General features: G+C 49.3%; 1 protein-coding gene across 5 annotated transcripts in view; it reads right to left on the bottom strand.

The window, feature by feature from the left end:
* Window positions 1–17,811, bottom strand: part of ZSWIM8 (zinc finger SWIM-type containing 8) — a 97,540-nt gene that overhangs the window by 18,304 nt on the left and 61,425 nt on the right. For all 5 annotated transcript variants that reach the window (XM_019555868.1, XM_019555872.1, XM_019555869.1 and 2 more), the window contains 11 exons: window positions 16,903–17,082; window positions 15,439–15,622; window positions 14,763–14,861; window positions 13,515–13,639; window positions 9,825–10,059; window positions 7,270–7,422; window positions 6,564–6,786; window positions 6,091–6,380; window positions 5,456–5,679; window positions 4,688–5,170; window positions 3,870–4,038 (listed from right to left, as the gene is read on the bottom strand). In XM_019555868.1, the coding sequence (XP_019411413.1) occupies window positions 3,870–4,038; window positions 4,688–5,170; window positions 5,456–5,679; window positions 6,091–6,380; window positions 6,564–6,786; window positions 7,270–7,422; window positions 9,825–10,059; window positions 13,515–13,639; window positions 14,763–14,861; window positions 15,439–15,622; window positions 16,903–17,082 (2,365 nt within the window). The remainder of the gene's footprint in view (window positions 1–3,869; window positions 4,039–4,687; window positions 5,171–5,455; window positions 5,680–6,090; window positions 6,381–6,563; window positions 6,787–7,269; window positions 7,423–9,824; window positions 10,060–13,514; window positions 13,640–14,762; window positions 14,862–15,438; window positions 15,623–16,902; window positions 17,083–17,811) is intronic.

The following is a 17,811-nucleotide window of genomic DNA, read 5'->3' as shown; positions in this document are numbered from 1 at the left end:
GATATCAGGAGGCGCTACTTCACAGTCAGGGCGGCTAGGGTCTGGAACCAACTTCCAAGAGAAGTGGTGCTGGCCCCTACCCTGGGGGTGTTTAAGAGGAGGTTAGCTGAACATCTTGCTGGGGTCATTTGACCCCAGTATTCTTTCCTGCCACGGCAGGAGGGGCCGGACTAGATGATCTGCTCAGGTCCCTTCCGACCTTGAAACTATGAAACTATGAAACGCACCCAGGAGCACTAAAGGAACTAGCTGATATTATAGCACAGCCTATGGTGAGGATATTCAAGAACTGGTGGTGCTCAGGCGAGATGCCTGATGATTGGAAAAGGGCTGATGTGGTGCCTATCTTCAATGAAGGGAGAAGACAAGATCCAGGGAGCTACAGGCCAATTAGCTTGACCTCAATCCCCGGAAAGATCCTGGAAAAAATCATCAAGGAAACTATTACCAACATCCTAACAGAAGGTAATGTTCTGAGAGATAGCCAACACGGCTTCGTGGCACAGGTAGAACTCGTCTGACCAGCATGATTTCTTTCTACGCATCACCTGGACAAAGGAGAAGCAGCGGATATCATATTCTTGGACTTCAAGAAAGCCTTTGACCTGGTGCCTCATGATATACTCGTGGAAAATTTGGGGAATTGTGGCCTAAACAATTTCATGGTCCAATGGCTGGGGAACTGGCTCTGTGGACAGACCCAGAGAGTGACAGCTGATGGAACCAAATCAACTTGGCACACTGCACCCTGTGGCATCCCCAAGGGCTCTGTTCTCAGACCTGTACTCTTCAATGTGGATGGGAACCTGATGGTGTTTAACACTGAAAAATGCAAGGTTCTCCACCTTGGGAGGAAAAGCCTGCAGCATCCTTATAGGCTCAGCAGCGCTACACTGGCTAGCACTACGGAAGGAAGAGACTTGGGGGTCACCATTGACCACAAGATGAACATGAGCCTGCTGCAGCTAGTAAAGCAACCAAAATGCTGGCTTGTATCCATAGATGCTTCTCAAGCAAATCTCGGGACATCGTTCTCCCGTTGTACTCGGCCTTGGTGAGGCCGCAGCTGGAGTACTGCGTCCAGTTTTGGGCTCCACAATTCAAAAAGGATGTGGAGAAGCTTGAGAGAGTCCAGAGAAGAGCCACACACATGATCAGAGGACAGGAAAACAGACCTTACGACGGACAGGTTGAGAGCTATGGGGCTCTTTAGCCTGGAAAAGCACAGGCTCAGGGGTGGCCACCTATAAGTTTATCAGGAGTGACCACCAGGATCTGGGGGAAGGTTTGTTCACCAGAGCGTCACAAGGGATGACGAGGTCAAACGGTCATAACCTACTACAAGACTGCTTCAGGCTGGACATAAGGAAAAATTTCTTTACTGTCCGAGCCCCCAAGGTCTGGATCAGTCTGCCATCGGAGCTGGTTCAAGCACCTACACTGAACACCTTCAAGAGCAAATTGGATGCTTATCTTGCTGGGATCCTATGACCCCAGCTGACTTCCTGCCTTTTGGACGCGGGGCTGGACTTAATGATCTTCCGAGGTCCCCTTCCAGCCCTAATGTCTATGAAATCTTGCAAGGTCTCTTCAATCCTAGTGTCTATGAAATCTATGACAGGAGGTAGGAACTCCATATTTTGCATAAAACAAAACAGACTCCTAAAGGACTGTTTACATGCAGATCTGCCCTGTTCTAGATACTGCCCCACTGACATGGTATGTAAGACTCCAACCACCATCTCTACATTTTTGTTTGTTAATGCTCTAGAAGAAAGTGACATTTGGGGGCACAGAGTGGTGGGAAGCTCAGGAGGGCAGTGGGGTTCATGGGAGCTGCTGACTCAAATGTCTTTGCCAGGCTTTAGTAAGTTCAAAGTGTCACCTGCCCAGGTTTCACCCACTGAGAACGTCATGAAGACAATCGTTGTTAAGTAGCCTAGAAAGGTGGAACCCTGGGCAAGGGACCAGTCCTACCTGCAGCCATACCTCTACTGAGCCTTCTGAAATCCTCTCACTGAGAAGCAGCTGTGACTCTCTCCATCCATGCACACTATAGTGAGAGCACTATCCTAAGCCAACCATGGACTTCTTTTTTTTTTTTTCTACCATGGAGATGACAGCAGGGTTCCCAGCAGTGCTAGCACAAGTAACCATGCATGCATGCTAGATCAGCAGGTGCAGGTCTGAAACGGCTGTGTAACACTTAAGTGCTCTTAGGGCAGAGGATGGACTTGACAGAACCTATTCCCAAAAAAATCACAGCAAAACTGGCACAGTGCATCTCCTCAGCACATACAGGGACACAGCAAGTCAAACTGGACATTACCAAGGGATAAGAGCTTATCAAAACTCTCTGGAGAAAGACACTAGAGCACACCTAAGAACCCCAGCCATATGTGAACAGAGGATGCCATTCACATATGAATGAATCACTTCACAGCTTCCCAATATGCCTCTAACATTTATTTTGCTACATGAGCCTGGGATGCCTTCCAAGTTCTCCTTTATGTTTCTTTTAACATAGCCCCTGCTTCTTCATAAGTTAATTAAGAGCTGAGCCCCTGAAACCTGCATCTCAGGCAAGTCAGTCTGACCTCAATAGCTAAGCAGGCAGTAGGATGGTAAACTCAGCCCACAGTGCACTGCAAAACCCATGCTGCATTCCAAGGCAAGCTTGGGGGAGCTGACTGTCCACCAGAACTACAGGCAAAGTCACATGAGCCAGTGTTCCCCACCTAACCTGCCACACAGTGCTTTGGAAGGGGCAGAGCACTAGAACTGGAGAAGCTGAACTCCTACAAGTCAGACAGTGACAGATTTTATTCCTTTTCCAAAGGTCTGGGACTCCAGGAAAGAATAGCAACAGTTCTGCAACTAGGGGTGAGCCCACTCCCCCAAAGCTCAATTCTGAAGCTGAAAAGCAAGTGGTTGTGCTGAGCCAGATCAGGCAGGTGAAAGATCCTGAGACCTCCTCAGAGTTTCTAGTCATTGTTATGCAGAAGTGAAGGAAGTCCCCTTTGAATATCAGACACAAAAGTCCCTTTTTCCTATGCATCTGGCATGAGGGAGGCCAACATGCCTCTCCCAGAACGATAAGTTGCAAGGCACTGCCACTCCATGGGACACATCTAGGCGTGTACACACTACAGCACCATTCTGTGTGCAACACCCAAACATCTGACCCAGGCTTAAAAAGATGGTGCAACTGAGTGAGCCAAGCATCCCCTACCAGATGCATGTCTTGCAGCAGCAGGAGCAGGTCAGCAGTTGCCACATACAACAGCTGTTCCCACACTGCATTTCATACTAGCAACAGACCCAGGCAGAAGGCAGCCTAGGAGCAGTTACTCAGAGGCTGTCCTTAACCTTCCCTAACCTCCCCACTGCTGAGGAGCCCCTCTCCTAGGGTTACCCATTTGGGGAAACAATACATCCAAACGCTTGTGTAGTAGAGGAAACCTTTAACAAAAATATTGATGCTTCAAACAGGTCCTGCCAGCTGACCAAGAAGCACTGCATAACCTGTCAAAATCACTCAGGCATGCCTACAGACAAGAGGATGAGGGGAGAAAATAAAGCTCATCCAGCTACACAGAAGCAGACTGCCAAGTCTCTTGCTCAGTTTAGTATGAGGAGCCAAGACATGCTGGCAACTTCAGTTCTCTTCGCTTCATTACACTCTACTACACCACCAGGGAAACCCGTAGTGCATTGTCATGAACCTCAGTGCCTTTCTGGGCTGTGGTGAACTTGTGGGACATTTCAGGAGTGACAGTCCTATTCCAGACTAGCAGGAAACACTGGGAGCCAGCCACAAGGACTGCTCCCCAAACGTTCATTGCACAAGCTGCAACCAAGGTACTCACTTGCTACATTGGAAGATAATGACAGTCCTGTCTCAGTGTGATATGGATGCACAGCAATCTGCGTCATGGATGGGACTGGCACCCCTGGGAACGACACTGCTGTAGCTGCCAAAGATGGCGTTGTTACCGAGTAAGGATATTGTGCACCTATAAATGCTGGGTGGACACCCTGGAAAAGAAAGAGGCCAAGCAGTCACATTTGCCTCCAGGGCACCAGGTCCATTCACAAGTGATCTTCGATAAGCCTTGCACACTCACAATTCCAGTACAGGAAAGTGTTGGAAGTCCCAGTGCCAGAGGCTCTTCACCCCTAACTTGGAGCACAGCAGTCACAATGATGCTAGCGCACAAATTTGCTCCTCTTCAATTTAAATCCAAGTAGAATTAAACAGAAATATTTCATCCAGCTCCAAGAAGAACTGGTAGAGAAAGCCTTTTTCCATATCCCTCTGTACTGGCTATTTAGACTAAGTTCTTCAAGTCAGAGGCATTTCTATCAACTGTATAATATGCTGCCAGGAAATAAGTATCAAGAATCATCATGCTAGTAGGCTGTACTCCACTTAATATTCTCCCAGGACATTGTCTGCTTAGCTACCTTGGGAGGTGGAGCTCCCTAGATGAAGCAGGAGGTGTAGGGAGCTGCCCAAACCAGAGTCAGTGACAAAACAGACTGGAACTCAATAAATTCTGGCTCTCACCCCTGGACTTCTCACCCCCAGCCCTCCACACCCCAGCAATGCTACAAATTGCCGAGGTAAGTTACCATGAATGGAGAGGAAGAACTAAAGACCACCAGGCCACAGGTGGTGACTTACCTGGGGGTATGCTGAGCCAGGCACAGGGAAGACTGCTGGGCGTGGCATGTGCTGAATAGGATGTCCAATATATTGGGGGTTACAGGGTATGTGGGTTTGGAGAGTAGTGTAAGGGTGGAGGCCTTGTGTGTGTGCATGCGCCATTGCTGGCCCTGCCATCGTATGCTGCTGGTACATGGTCGACCCCACAGAGATCACCGGCACAACTGTTGCTGCTGCCGTCACAGCAGCTGCCACTGTCACTGTGGTTGGTTCAGAGGTCACTCTGTTGTCAGTCAACCCACGTGCTGCTTCAGAGGCTGCCCGGACACCACTAGCACTGCAGCCAGTAGCTCCTTCCCTCTGTCCTGGGGTCCCACCTACAGTCTGTTCATAAAGCCAGTACCACTGGTGTGCCACTTCAAACAGGACTTCTGGGTACACCCCACCTCCTTTGGCCGCCTCTTCCACAGCCATGCAGGCCTTTTCCAGCATCAAGTTATCCTGGTCATGGCAGAGAATGAAGAAAAACCCAACAGCATGAGGGAAGGAAGAAAACTGCACTACAGAAAAAACCACGAGCAAAGGTGTCTCAAAATAGCAAACACTGCCTGGTGCAGCTGGCAGCTCATTACTGCTACAGCATAGACAAATAAGATTACAGCCAAGGACCAAAACAGAAAACAGCAGAACCCATGAGAAAACTGAGAAAAGACCCAGGTCCTTGGCTGCTTCTCTAAAATGTCCAGACCCCATAAGTTCAACTAGCCACAAGCATGTGGTGCTCACCTGCTCCTTGCATTGCACCAAGGCTCTCTGGATCTCGTTTGGGTTCAGGGCATGAGCATGAGGCAGACAACTTAGTGCAAGTTCAGCAGCCGCTCGCACCATGTTGGAGTCCCTGGCTCTTGAGGCCCTGTCTGCCAATGAGGCCACCTCTGGAGGAGTCAAGTGTCCATCCCAGCATTCCACCAGGATGTTCAAGGCTGCACTGCCAATCTCCATGGCCTGCCCTGAGAACCAGACAGAAGAAAGAAGAGCATCACACTACCTGCCAGTGCCTCACTGCAGCACCAATCAGCTGTTGCAGCAGGAGACAGGTGCTCAGCCTTCCCCAGCGTAGATAGCTCCCCTCTGGGAAATGAAATGAAGGCCAGTCACTGCAGCAGGTGACAGCACAGTCAAAAAAGCAGGTCAATAGAGGAACTCCCCAGGGCAAAAGTAGCAGTGCTGTGCAAACCCTGGCCAACTACTGCCTGTTCTTGGTCACAGCAGGCTGCACCTATATACACCTATACCAATGATTTATAAGATTAGCAAGGAGCATCTATAAAAAGAGATAGTTTATAGAGAACTAAATGTTCTTCAGTGCTGTTAAGAACAAGGTCCCAGCCCACCAGCACCTTAACAAATGGTGCCTTCACCTGTGATCCACGAGACGTGGGAGGAGTAGGTTCGAGAGAGCCAGTTGGGGGAGACAAAGTTGTGCAGCCCCAGTGCATAGAGCCCAATCTCAAAGGCGCAGAGGTGGAGGTTGCGGTGGGGCCCCTGGTGCCCACCACTGGAGGATGGGTGGGTGAAGATGGATGTGCTGCTGTTTCCACCTGCCTTGATAAGGACAGTCTTGGCCAGTTCAAAGTAGAAATGAGCAGCTGCCTCCGAAGGCTGGTTTGGGACATGAGGTGCATGGCTCTCTGGCCGCCGCCCCTTGTACCTATAAAGACAGGATACAAGAGCCACCAGTGGACAAATTGTTTAGCTGGAGCGCAAAAACTCCACAGGGTCAGGAGCTGACAAAGCAAGCTCCCTCTGGCAGGCACTTCTCCTGTATCCATGCCAGGCCCCTCACAGAGACCAAGGTTGCATGCTATTTATGAAGGAATGTATGACAGCATACCTGCCAACTTCTACGGTTTTTGCACGTGCTCCACCACTGGCTCTCCTGCTGCCGCTAGAGGATGATGAACCCAGTGAGTCACTTGAAGAGCTGCTGATGCTGTCACTGTCCTGCCCTCTGCCCCAGGAGGTAGCTGCCCAGCCCCCTCGCAGTGGCCGCCGACTGAGGGTTGGAGAGCTGTCAGAGGTCGTTTCGGGAGCACTGCTGTCAATGCTGGCCATGCCTACAACACCACAGCCAAATATGTCAATGGGCAAGCTCTCCCTCAGGTCAGCCCCACACCTGACTCAAGACCAAGCATTGAGGTAACTGACAACGTGATCAGCCACAGAGCATTTTTCTTTACTAGATAAAATAGGAATACAAATAAAGAGTATAAATGGTTAACTTGCTGGTTTATCCAGCACCACTGTACTGAGTCCACAAGCTCCAAGTGATTAACCCAAGGCAAATGTCTAAGGTCCAAGTGCAATATTGAGCACTCCATATAACACACACAGAAATCTTCCCCACCCATAGTCCTAAGAATTACACCCCAGCCCAACCAGTTCCCAGGTACAGCTGCAAGAAGGGCAACAAGCTCACTCAGATTTGGCACTGAGCCCAAAAAACATAGCATCCTGCTCCATGGGCTTTAAGCCCTGCAGGTTAGCCCTGCAGAAAGCTGGCACAGCTTTGGATACTGCAGGAATTAATGACTTCATACCTGTGTGTTTCTTTTTCTGTCGGACAGGTGAGCCCCAGCATCTTCCATTGTATCCACCTCTGTTTCCAAGAGCCAGACGACTGGGGACCTTCCCCTCTTGTTTCAAGACACTGGACTCCCCAGCTGGCTCACAAGGGGACCTCTGAGAGCTCTCTGCACAACACAAAGGCAAAAACATGCACAGAAACCAATCCTGAAACATGCAAAGCCAAATGTCTCTGCCCACATGAAAGCAAAAACACTGCCCCTCAGCAGAAATACAACTGGGTGAAGCGAGTGGGACTGTGAAGGATAATCCATCACACACTGGGGTCTGATGTTGATCCAGAGTAGCCTGGGTGCGTTGACATGCATTTGAGTTGCACATACATAAATCCAGGCTGAGGCTGAAAGTGCATATTACATGGAGTGTTTCTGATCTTTCTCCATCCCCACCTCATTCACTCTAGAGCAGGGGCTGACAACCCCTGGCACGTGTGCTGAGCATAGCACACAAGGCCATTTCCTCAGCATGTGCTGGGGCCAGAACAGGGAGGCAGCAGCTGTTTGCAGCCTCCCGACTGCAGCTGCCCCTGACTCTGGGTAGCTGCTGCCAGCCAGGAGCCCAGGCTGCTCCCTGAAGGTAGGTGGGAGGCTGCAAGCAGCCCAGGCACCATAGCTGGCAGCAGCTACCCCAGAGCCTAGGCCAGTTGCAGCTGGGAGGCTACAAACAGCTGCTGCCTCCCTGGCGCAGTGACAGCACCTGCTGCCTTCCCGAAGCCCAGGGTGGGGAGGCAGCAGCTGTTTGAAGCCTCCTAGCTGCAGCCAGCCCAGGTTCTGGGTAGCTGCTGATAGCCATGGAGCCTGGGCTGCTCCCAGCAGGCAGCTGGGAGGATGGAAGCCCTCCAGCTGCAGTCAGCCCCAGCTCTGGGTAGCTGCTGCCAGCCGGGAGATCGGACTGCTCTCAGTAGGCAGCTGGGAGGATGGAAGCCCTGCTGCAAGCAGCCCAGGCTCCATGGCTATCAGCAGCTTCCCAGCCCTGGCTCCAGCCGTCTCCCAGCCCTGCACTCTGGGGAGGCACCAGACACCAGCGATGCTCCCCACTGTGCTGCCCTCACCACCGCTTCTGCAAAGTAGCGCGTGAAACATGGTGCAGCAGGGCACAGCAAGGGGCACAGAAAGCTGCCTGCCACTCCAAGCTCCCCACTGCCTTGGCCACACTTCCCCTTCAAGCGGGGGCAGCAACGAGGGGCACAACCCTGTGTGCTGCCCATGCTGTTCCTGTGCACACAGGGGATGTGACACCCAGGCAGCGTGGAGTTTGCAGCAGCAAGCAGCTTCCCTGTGCAGCCCCTCTGTGTGCTGCCACTCTGGGTTGCATACGCTGTGCTCCAGAGGACCCAGGGGAGGGCAGCAGAGCAGGGAGCAGTGCCGAGGGCAGCACAGTGGGAAGCACTGCCAGTATCTGCTGCCTCCCTGGGGCCGGGGTCACAGCAGCTGTTTGCAGCTGCCTGGCTGCAGCTGGCCCAGGTTCTGGATAGCTGCTGATAGCCACGGAGCCTGGGCTGGGAGGCAAGGAGCACAAGCAGGGCATCCTGACATGTACCCCCTTCCCTAGTTTAGCTTTTCTGGCGTGCCAGCACTCTGACACCTTCCAAGGTAGGCACTGTGTTTTTTTTCCAGCACTCCAGCCAAAAAACAAACAAACAAACAAAAAAAAACAACACATTACCTACCCCTGCTCTAGAAGATCAGAATGTTACCAAGCAGCAAAAGCCAGGCTTCATCTTCTGGCACAAACTTTTAAATGTAATTTGTTCCAATTACAGGCATGGAGAAGCATCCAAATCATCCTTTATTATATTATCCTTCTATCACAGTTATCACAAAGTGTTTTAAGTTTTCAATTACAACATGCATCGAGAGAACTGCATTTTAAATGGATCTTTATACAAAGACTAGCAAAAGAATGAATAATTGTCCATTACTCTTTGGTAAAGAAACTTGAAGAGATTTTACACATGACAAGGGCTTTAAACAAAGCAATGTTAATCCCTCCTTTCATTCATACCTCAAAATTATTTTCTCTTTTAAAAGAAATCAAAAGAGACTCGCCCTTCCCAGACATGCCACAACTTTTCTTCATGTAAATATGGGAACATATGGGAATGTATTAGCCAACATGTCAGGTGTTGCTAGAACATGCACATGCAGCAGACTCAAGAAACATGGGGCATCAAAAACAGAGTTACTAAATTTAGCAAGTAAAGAAAATGGTCCTGTGGTTCAGAACCAGCACGGGGCATGAAATGGACTGAGCTCAGTGACTGGCTGACACCAACCTGCTACCCATTTAGATGGGGAAGCTGGTGTGCAATAAGCTAGGGAATGAACTTACACAGCCACTCTTTACCTCTCCATGAAAAGTACTCAACAGTACTCTAGTGTTATGGACTGACTGTTTGATCGTCACATCAGCCCTGGCTGCTTCTCAGAAGAAACAAGGACCTTAGCTTCCCTTCTCATCAAACAAGAACAGAACATTCAGCATGGCTCCACTGGAGCAGGTATCTTACCCTGTGCACTCTTCTCCACAAAGCTTTCAGAAGGACTGCTCTGGACTGCAGCAGTTACACCTGTTTGCTGCGTGACTGAAGTCCCTGGAAGCTGCTGGATTGCTGTAGTGGATTGGGCAGCATGTTTGGAAGGAGATTTCTGATTGGCTACTGTGGGCTTGCTGGAAGAGTAGAAGGAACTCAGTGTCTGGGGCTTGTGCGTTTGGCTCTCTCTGTCTAGCAGTTTGTCTAAAATCTTTAACAGAGTGAGAAAAAACCCCCAGTGATTAGCAGATGAGTGAGAAACCACCAAAGCATTTTAAGGGATGTAAGCAAGATAGTCATTCAGCTTTAATGAACAAAATTAATTCCATTAGATAACAGTTCAAACAAAATACACTCCCTGATTCTTGGTAAAAAGTAGACTCTGTGCCCTGAGATAACAGCCACCCACACTCTGTACGCACATGACTACAACACGGGTGGGCAAAATGGTGGATCTGGCTGGCAGCAAGACTCCATTTCCCAGCAGCCTTTGCCGCATAGCTGGGGCTGGTTTCCATGGAGCCCTAGTGCAAAGCTGGGGTTTCTGTGGAGACTGGCCCCAGCAGTATTGGCAGGACGCAGAGCTGCTCCGGAGCCGAGCTGGGATCTTGCGGTGGTGACAGTGTGGTCCAGAGCCAGGGCAGAGCCGCAATCTGCAGTGTGCAGGCAGTGGATCGCAACTCTGCCCCAGCTCCTTGCAACAGTGACCAGGAGGTCCGGAACCAGGTCAGAGCCCCAATCCGCTGCCTGCATGCCCCTGCCTGGGGTATGCAGGCTACAGATTGCAGCTCTGGACCACACTGTCACTGCCACAAGATCCCAGACTGGATCTGGAGCAGCTCCCTATCCTGCTGCATGCCCTGCCGGCAAGGACAGTGCTAGGGGATAGGCTTGCAGAGCTACAGCCAACCTAAAATTCCCCTTAGTCCCCTGTAGGCACCCCTCACAGTGGCGCCGCCACTGCCACCTACCTGCCCTGCACAGGCGGCAGCAGCTGAGCTCCCCCCTGCTCCCACCCTCAGCACAGCACTCCACCCCAGGAAGAAGCCGGTGCTGCTACTGCTGGGGCAAGTCTCCACAGAAACCCTGGCCCCGCCTATGGTTGCTGCTGGGGTCTCCCTTGGAAACTGACCCAAGCCTTATGAACAGGGGCTGCTGGGAAATGGAGTCCATTGCAGGCCAGATCCAGCCTATAGGGTGGACTTTACCTGCTCTACACCCTTATGTAAAGAAGCAGATTTCATATACACCATAAAAAAAACCCAAAAACAATAGTTGCACTCACTGAAAATATGCCGGCATTCAATGTCAGACAATTCAGCCAGTCAAAGAGTGGTTAAAGCAGGGAACTAGGGTGATGGAGAGTCAGATTCTATTCACAGTTTTGACTAAATTTAACAAGTGACCTTAACCAACTCACTAAGCTTATACCCCTCATTTGTAGAATACTGACCTACCACAAGTATTTTTATACACGAGAGGAATGCCAGTGTGTGAATTCTACTAGTTTAAAAATTTTGAAGCCCCTTTTATTAGTAGCTACCGAGGAACAGCTGCATGAAAACAACTTAAAAAATTGTGTCCGCTTTTGCCCAGCCTTGACACAGAAATAATCAATTTTGATAACTCTGAAGATTAATATATACAGAGTTGGTAATGTCACAGGCAGACCATTGCAATTAGTAATCATAAAAAAAAAAAGGCAGCAGAAGAAACTTTCCTTTAAGAGGAAACTTTTCTCCTGCTCTTTTCCCTAAGGCTAGGGACAGGCATTACACAAACCAGTTTAAGTGATCAAAAACTAGTTTAAACCTGTAACGAAACAGATGTTCAGTGTACGTAAACCAGTTTCAAAATGGCTGAAAACAGTTTGAGATAAGCCTGACTGAATGTAGTATCAGACTTAACTGATTTGGGTCAAACAAGTTTATGAAATGTCTGTCCCAGACCCCTTCCTGGTTAAAGTTAAACCAGACACCTCCATCATCCCAGCATGCCCTCTGGGCTGGGGGGGATGTCTGCTGGAGCAGAGCAAGGGTGGCCCCACCCCTCTCCTTCCTAGCGGGAGCACTATCCCCGCTCCGGCTGGCTGAGGGGTAGCAGCAGCTGCCACACTTCCCCCTGCTCCACCCCGCCCCCTCACTCAGCTGGTTGCTCAAGCAGGGATTCCCCTCCCACACCTCTCAGCAGGGACCCTGCATCTGGCCATACCCTCCCACCCCCTGCCCTCCACCTAGCTAATACTGATGGGTGTTTGTGTGGGTCTCCAATTTCACTGGAACAAAGGTCAGAGAGCTAGTGGTTTGCAAATGCAAATGCACCCTGCAGATAGGACCCTGAAACTAATGAGAGAGATGTTTTCTTTTGTAGAGCTTGATGGGCCAATAAACAACCTGCTGCCATAATCCATCTTCAAGAGGGGACAGAGAAAGGTACTAAAAATGTCCTGGTTTACAGAAAGTCTGAAGAAGCAGGAAGATGGAGATTGAAAAACTCCATATCAACAGATGCAAAGTTTGGCAACACTCCCACCCCTTGAGCAGCGAGCAGCAAAAAGCCTGAAACAGTACAGGCAGGGTGGGGGGTTTAAACCCCTCACCAATCAGAGCCTCCTGCAGGGGCCTTGTCACCCCCCACCTTCAGCTCAGCACTGCTGCAGGGAAGGGAGGACTGCTCTAGTGCCCCCCAGCTTCTAGTCTGAGCCACTGCAGGCATGTGCCTGCATTTTTTTCAGTCCAGAGGGGATGTCTGTACAGTTACAAACTGATTCAGCCTAGGCAGGTTAGACTAACCTGCAAAGATTGAATCAGTTCAGGCTTAGGGAATGTCTGTCCCTAGTCTAAGAGAATAAGAAAGCACTGCAGATATAGTATATGAAGAGAAGTATTTCTAAGTGTAATGAGCATCAAAGTTTTCCTGGAAGCAACAGCAGCTTTTACTTGTACTGTACAATTGTCTTTTTCAACAGCATTTGAAAGAGAGGAGTGGATAGTATAAAGGCACTGGGATATATTATGAAGTGAAATGTTTATTACACTTCTCTATTCATGCATCAGTCACAGGGGACTGCCACAAAGACCACATACAAAAAGCCCAACCTCCCCCACACACAGGTACATTACTTGGGTCAGGCAGAGAATGGAGGCCAATACCCTTGAGGTAGGTTGGAAGCCAGATACAGAATGGACATCAAAACCTTGGGCCAGAGGCCTGTATATGAGGGTACAGACCAAATGCAGGCAGCACACAGCAAGTTAGATAAGTAATACAATGACCCTTAACAGCCTGAGGGTGGATAATTCAAGAAGTCTAGACATGCAATTCTCAACCTCCTTGGACTTGAGGCCCCTCTCCATAACATTTGTAAATTGAGTGGCGCCCAATTTCAAAAATTATTCTATAGATTACTGTATCTCCTTGCAGAGAGGCCAGGCAGTGGGAATGGACTAGTGCCTGAACCTGCTCTTATCTGCTTAGTTTAACTGCTTATCTCCTAGCATCTCAGGGCACCCTTCAAAAGATGGAGGCACCCTGGAGTGCCCCATCACCCTGGTTGAGAATCACTGGTCCAAACATATTGACAATCCTGATTCTAATAACAAAACCAAACACCACCTGCCAAACAGTACTTGACAGATACCAGCTCTTGATTTTCAAGGGACACACCTTTTTGAGTTTAGACTGGTCGTCCTTGTAAGTGATCATCAGGGCTAGAGCCAGATCACCTTTCTCCCTGCGAGTGCCTTCACATAGCAGCGGATGCTCTGCTTCACTGACAGTTGTCTTCATACCTGCAGGACAGAAAAGAAGGATGAAGAGACAGGCAAACCCATGAAGTTTAATCTCATCTGATGCATTTTACCTCCTTCCCTAGGCTGCTTTGCATACCTTCTGACTTCTCTGGTTAACAGGAGAAATAATTTAATGCTTCAAGAGTGGGAGCAGAAGTTCTTCCCCAGAACTCTGCACTTTGACAGCCAGAGCAATATGAATCTGACAGTGCTCAGTAAGAGCTTAAACCAGCTTGACACACTCCCGTCTTCAGCCAGACATGCCAACTGTTCACTTTTTGCCCCTTCCCAGGTTCTGCAGCTGCCACTGGCAGAAGTTCAAAAACCACCATGCCTCTTTCCTTCTGGAAAGATTTCTGCTAACAATCCATCCAACCCAAGATGATGCATACACAAGGTACTAACAGAGCATAGGCACGTGAACAGGTTACTGCAAGGTGTAAGGACAGTGAGGATTTACGGAATGTCAGCTGATCTGCAGTCACTGCTTCTGTGCATCCTCTTACCTATGATAGCTTCCCCTCAGTGAAAGACGGGTGAACTACCATGGATTAGCTTTTGTCCACCACAGCTCTGCATGCAGTTACTGCAGAGAAGCTGGCATTCTGTAAATCCCCACCTCTCAATTACCCTGCAGTAATCTGTATGACAGGCCTTTACGTGTGTGTACGTGGTACTACAAGCCTGCAAGTGACCTGGAGGCCAAGAACTAGGTCATTTACTATGACCAATTGAAGCAACTGATTTTTGTTCTTTGAACATTTCCCATTCCAGCTATTCATTCAGCATTTCTTTCAAGCCAAACAGCAACAAGGAAAATTGAACACAGTACTTCTGCCAGCCCACCAGTCTGTTCAAGTCCTTAACTGCGTTCTCCCCACTGACCAGTTCTGCCTAAAGACCTCAAATATGACATTATAAAGATCCCCAACATTATCCAAGTCCCAGACTCCCTTCACCAGCTCCAACAAAATTCTTCCAAAAGGCATTCATTTCCATAGCAGACTGGACACAAACCAACAGGACTTAAATCCTGTTGCCCAAAGTAGCCTGAGATTCATAGCATGAATGAGAAACAACTTTTTTCTTCACAAGGTAGAGGTGAAGAGAGCTGAATTCTTACCTAGAGCAGCAACAGCTGCCTCAAAACCAAGCTCTTCGTCCCCAGGCATTTCATTATTCCAATTACGGCTTGGGGGCCTGGACCCTGTAGGAGAAACCACTGGAAAGAGACAGACTAATCAATGCTCGGCTCTATAAAGGTAGAATCCCAGGGCAGAAAGCATTCCTAGCAGCTGTCTGGACTCGTCACATTTCCCATGCTCCCATTCTAAACCATCAAGACAGACCCGAGGTCAAAGCACTGCCTCCAAGCTTTCTCCCTCCGTTTCTAAACTAGACCCCTCCTAGCTTATCCAGCTCTGCTACAGAAGGGGGTTTAGTCACAGGTTCTCTTTTTTGGTGGTTAGCGAATGCATTTCCCCCCAGCCCAAGTAGCACTGGGGCCATAATCACTTGAAAGGAACCATGATTATCTTTATAGGGTAAAACCAGGGTCCCCAAAACAGTAAGATTCAAACTCTTTTTCATGGAGGGGGTCCCAGAAAACATGTCTGTTCTATCACAGTGCAGAGAGATCCACAGCAATGTGGAGGGAACTGCAGCAAAAAACCGAACCTTGGCAGTAGACTGCAGGGACCGTCAGTAGTGCTGCAACCATAGTAAAGCAGGTACAGAAAGCCTCTTTTGGTCCCCAAGGTTTGGAGCCCCTTGTGCACACAAACCAATGGGGACAGTACCTGGAGTGCACAGGACATCAAATATAAAGCTGGCCAGCATGAGTGGCAGGACAGGGCGATAATCGCACAAGGTTCCCTCCCTCAGCTCTTCAGCCCTTCCTCGAATAGTGTTCATCTCATTAGTGCCCAAGGGGATCTTCTTTAACAAGGCCACAATCTCAGACTCCTGGTATGCCAGCTTCACCTGGGGGTGCCCGCAAGGAAACACAAGAAGAAGCCATCAGCAGAGACCCCCAGGTACACAACCATCCTGCCCTACAGATATTTAGTACAGAAAAAGTTTAGATTGATTCAGATTACATGCCTTGTAATCCACTGAACTCTAAATCACCCTTGCGTTCTTCCCCCTAAGCAGGCACAAGTGAGGACAGACCGTGCTCAGCTGGAGACAGCTCCATAGGATGTGCAAGTCTAGACTACTTCCCTATGCACAACTCAGTCAATCACAATCACTCTGAAGCCTGGCTGGGAGGAAGGTAGAGTCAGCCTTCACCAGGACATGCTGAAGAAGAGGTTGCAGAAGGTTGCTACCTTATGCAATACAACAGCTTGAAACAGAAGGGACTATCCAGGAGGAGAACAGGGCCAAGGACATCAATATTCAACTGAAACAAAGACCGTCACCTCATAGGATATTATACCTTGCTCTAGGCTTCCTAACGCATTAGGATTGGAGGAGAACAGGTTAGGCTAGTGACTGTTAGCCCCATATTTAATGGTCTTGCTGAGCCCTTTACATACAAGTGTAGGCCACCTCAGAGAAACAAGTTTATTTCTTGATAGGGCCCAGCAAACCTGTGCACTTCTGATGGAAGCACCACCTCTGTGTGGTCAAAAAAAAAAAAAAAAAAAAATGACAAGAGCTTCAAATCAAATGTGCAAAGTCTTGAACCTAATTTTAAGAAAGATGCCCTGAGAGCAGTAGTTAACCATATATGTAATTGTGTACCCAAAACTGCATGTATTTATACATCCAAGTATAAAAGGTGGGCAGGTACTGCCTGTCTACATGCATAAACTGCAGCAGTTTACCCTAAGGTGTAAATGATTTAGTCCAGAAACACATACATCAGTTTAAGAGTGGCTTTTCAGTTTAGCTTAAGCCTATAAGGAACAGATGAGCTAACTGGGAGCAAGCCACTCAGACCAAAATCATGTGCTAATTAAAACTGGTTCAAACTCCAACTTAAATGATGTTAAATTCACCACTGAGAACAAGTCTATGCAACTTTCTGCAGAGAAGACCTAAGCCCTCTTTCACTGAAGATTTGGCTTAAGATGCATCTGAAGTAGAAGCAGCCAGTACCAACAAATTTTAGGTAAATCAACAACCCATTCAGGATCCTCAAGGTATCATTTGGCTCCCTAGCAACTAGTTCTGAAGGCAGGACGAAAAACAAGGAACTCAAAGGGGGAAATCCCAGTACTGCTTGTGGGTATGGCCCTTTTACAGGACACTCCTACCTCCAGGGCTTTGGTAGAGGCTGGTGGCCTCTGTAGCTCCAGGGCAAACATGCCGATGCGGAAGGCAAGGTTGTGATACTCCAGACGCTCACTCAGCACAGTTAGCAGGAAAGCAGCTTTGGACAGGGTGTTAGTTGCCATCCATGTCTGCTTGCTGGTTGACACCTTGTTCTTCTTCCCCTGTTTAAGGAGTACATTTTTAACACTCACGTCATAGAAAGAAATTCAACCCAGGTGTGATGGTGTGACCCTGGCCCACCCTCCCCATCTGACAGTTCAGGACATCTCTTGCTTACTTTCCTGGAAGCACTGTTTTCTCCTGCCTCTTAACTGTCTTTGCTCCCCACCCCCCTTAATGCCACAGTTTCTCAGATAGTGAACTGGGGATGCAGTTTAGCACTCATCTCCATGTGCCAAGAAATCCAGTCTCCAGTGGCTCTAGACACACTTTTCCATGGTTTCTTTCAACCTCCACTCCCATACAACAACGTAAGTGTGTTCTGCCCTCTTTCCAACCAGTCAGTCAGGATCAACCGGTGGATCCTGGAGCCTCTTGAAGTCAATCCTGGGCTATGGGAGCTGAGCACTTGCATGCCCCTTTCCCCACCCCCCACAACCCCAAGCAGTTCAGTAGGTGAGGAAGGGAAGGGGCTGAGGCCTGGGGAGTATGTGCAGCAAGGCTTGGGGTACAAAGCCTAATCCACAACAGTGGCCGCCTCGGCAATGCAGACTGCAGGGACATGTGTCCCCCCCAAACATGGGGCAGTGCCAGCAGCTCTGAGGTACAGAGTGGGGCTGGGGCAGGGACAGGTCCTGTATAGCCATGGTGGGGCAGAGGACAGAGCCACAAGTGGCTCGTCCAGCGGGCTCAGGGAGGGAGGTGGGGGTGGGAGAACACGCAGCCCAGAA

The sequence above is a fragment of the Crocodylus porosus genome, unplaced genomic scaffold (genome assembly GCF_001723895.1).
Source record: "Crocodylus porosus isolate Cpor-Errol unplaced genomic scaffold, CroPor_comp1, whole genome shotgun sequence".
Lineage (NCBI taxonomy): Eukaryota > Metazoa > Chordata > Crocodylia > Crocodylidae > Crocodylus > Crocodylus porosus.
The sequence above is the reverse complement of the archived record's forward strand: the minus strand, read 5'-3'. Positions and strand labels throughout refer to the sequence as shown.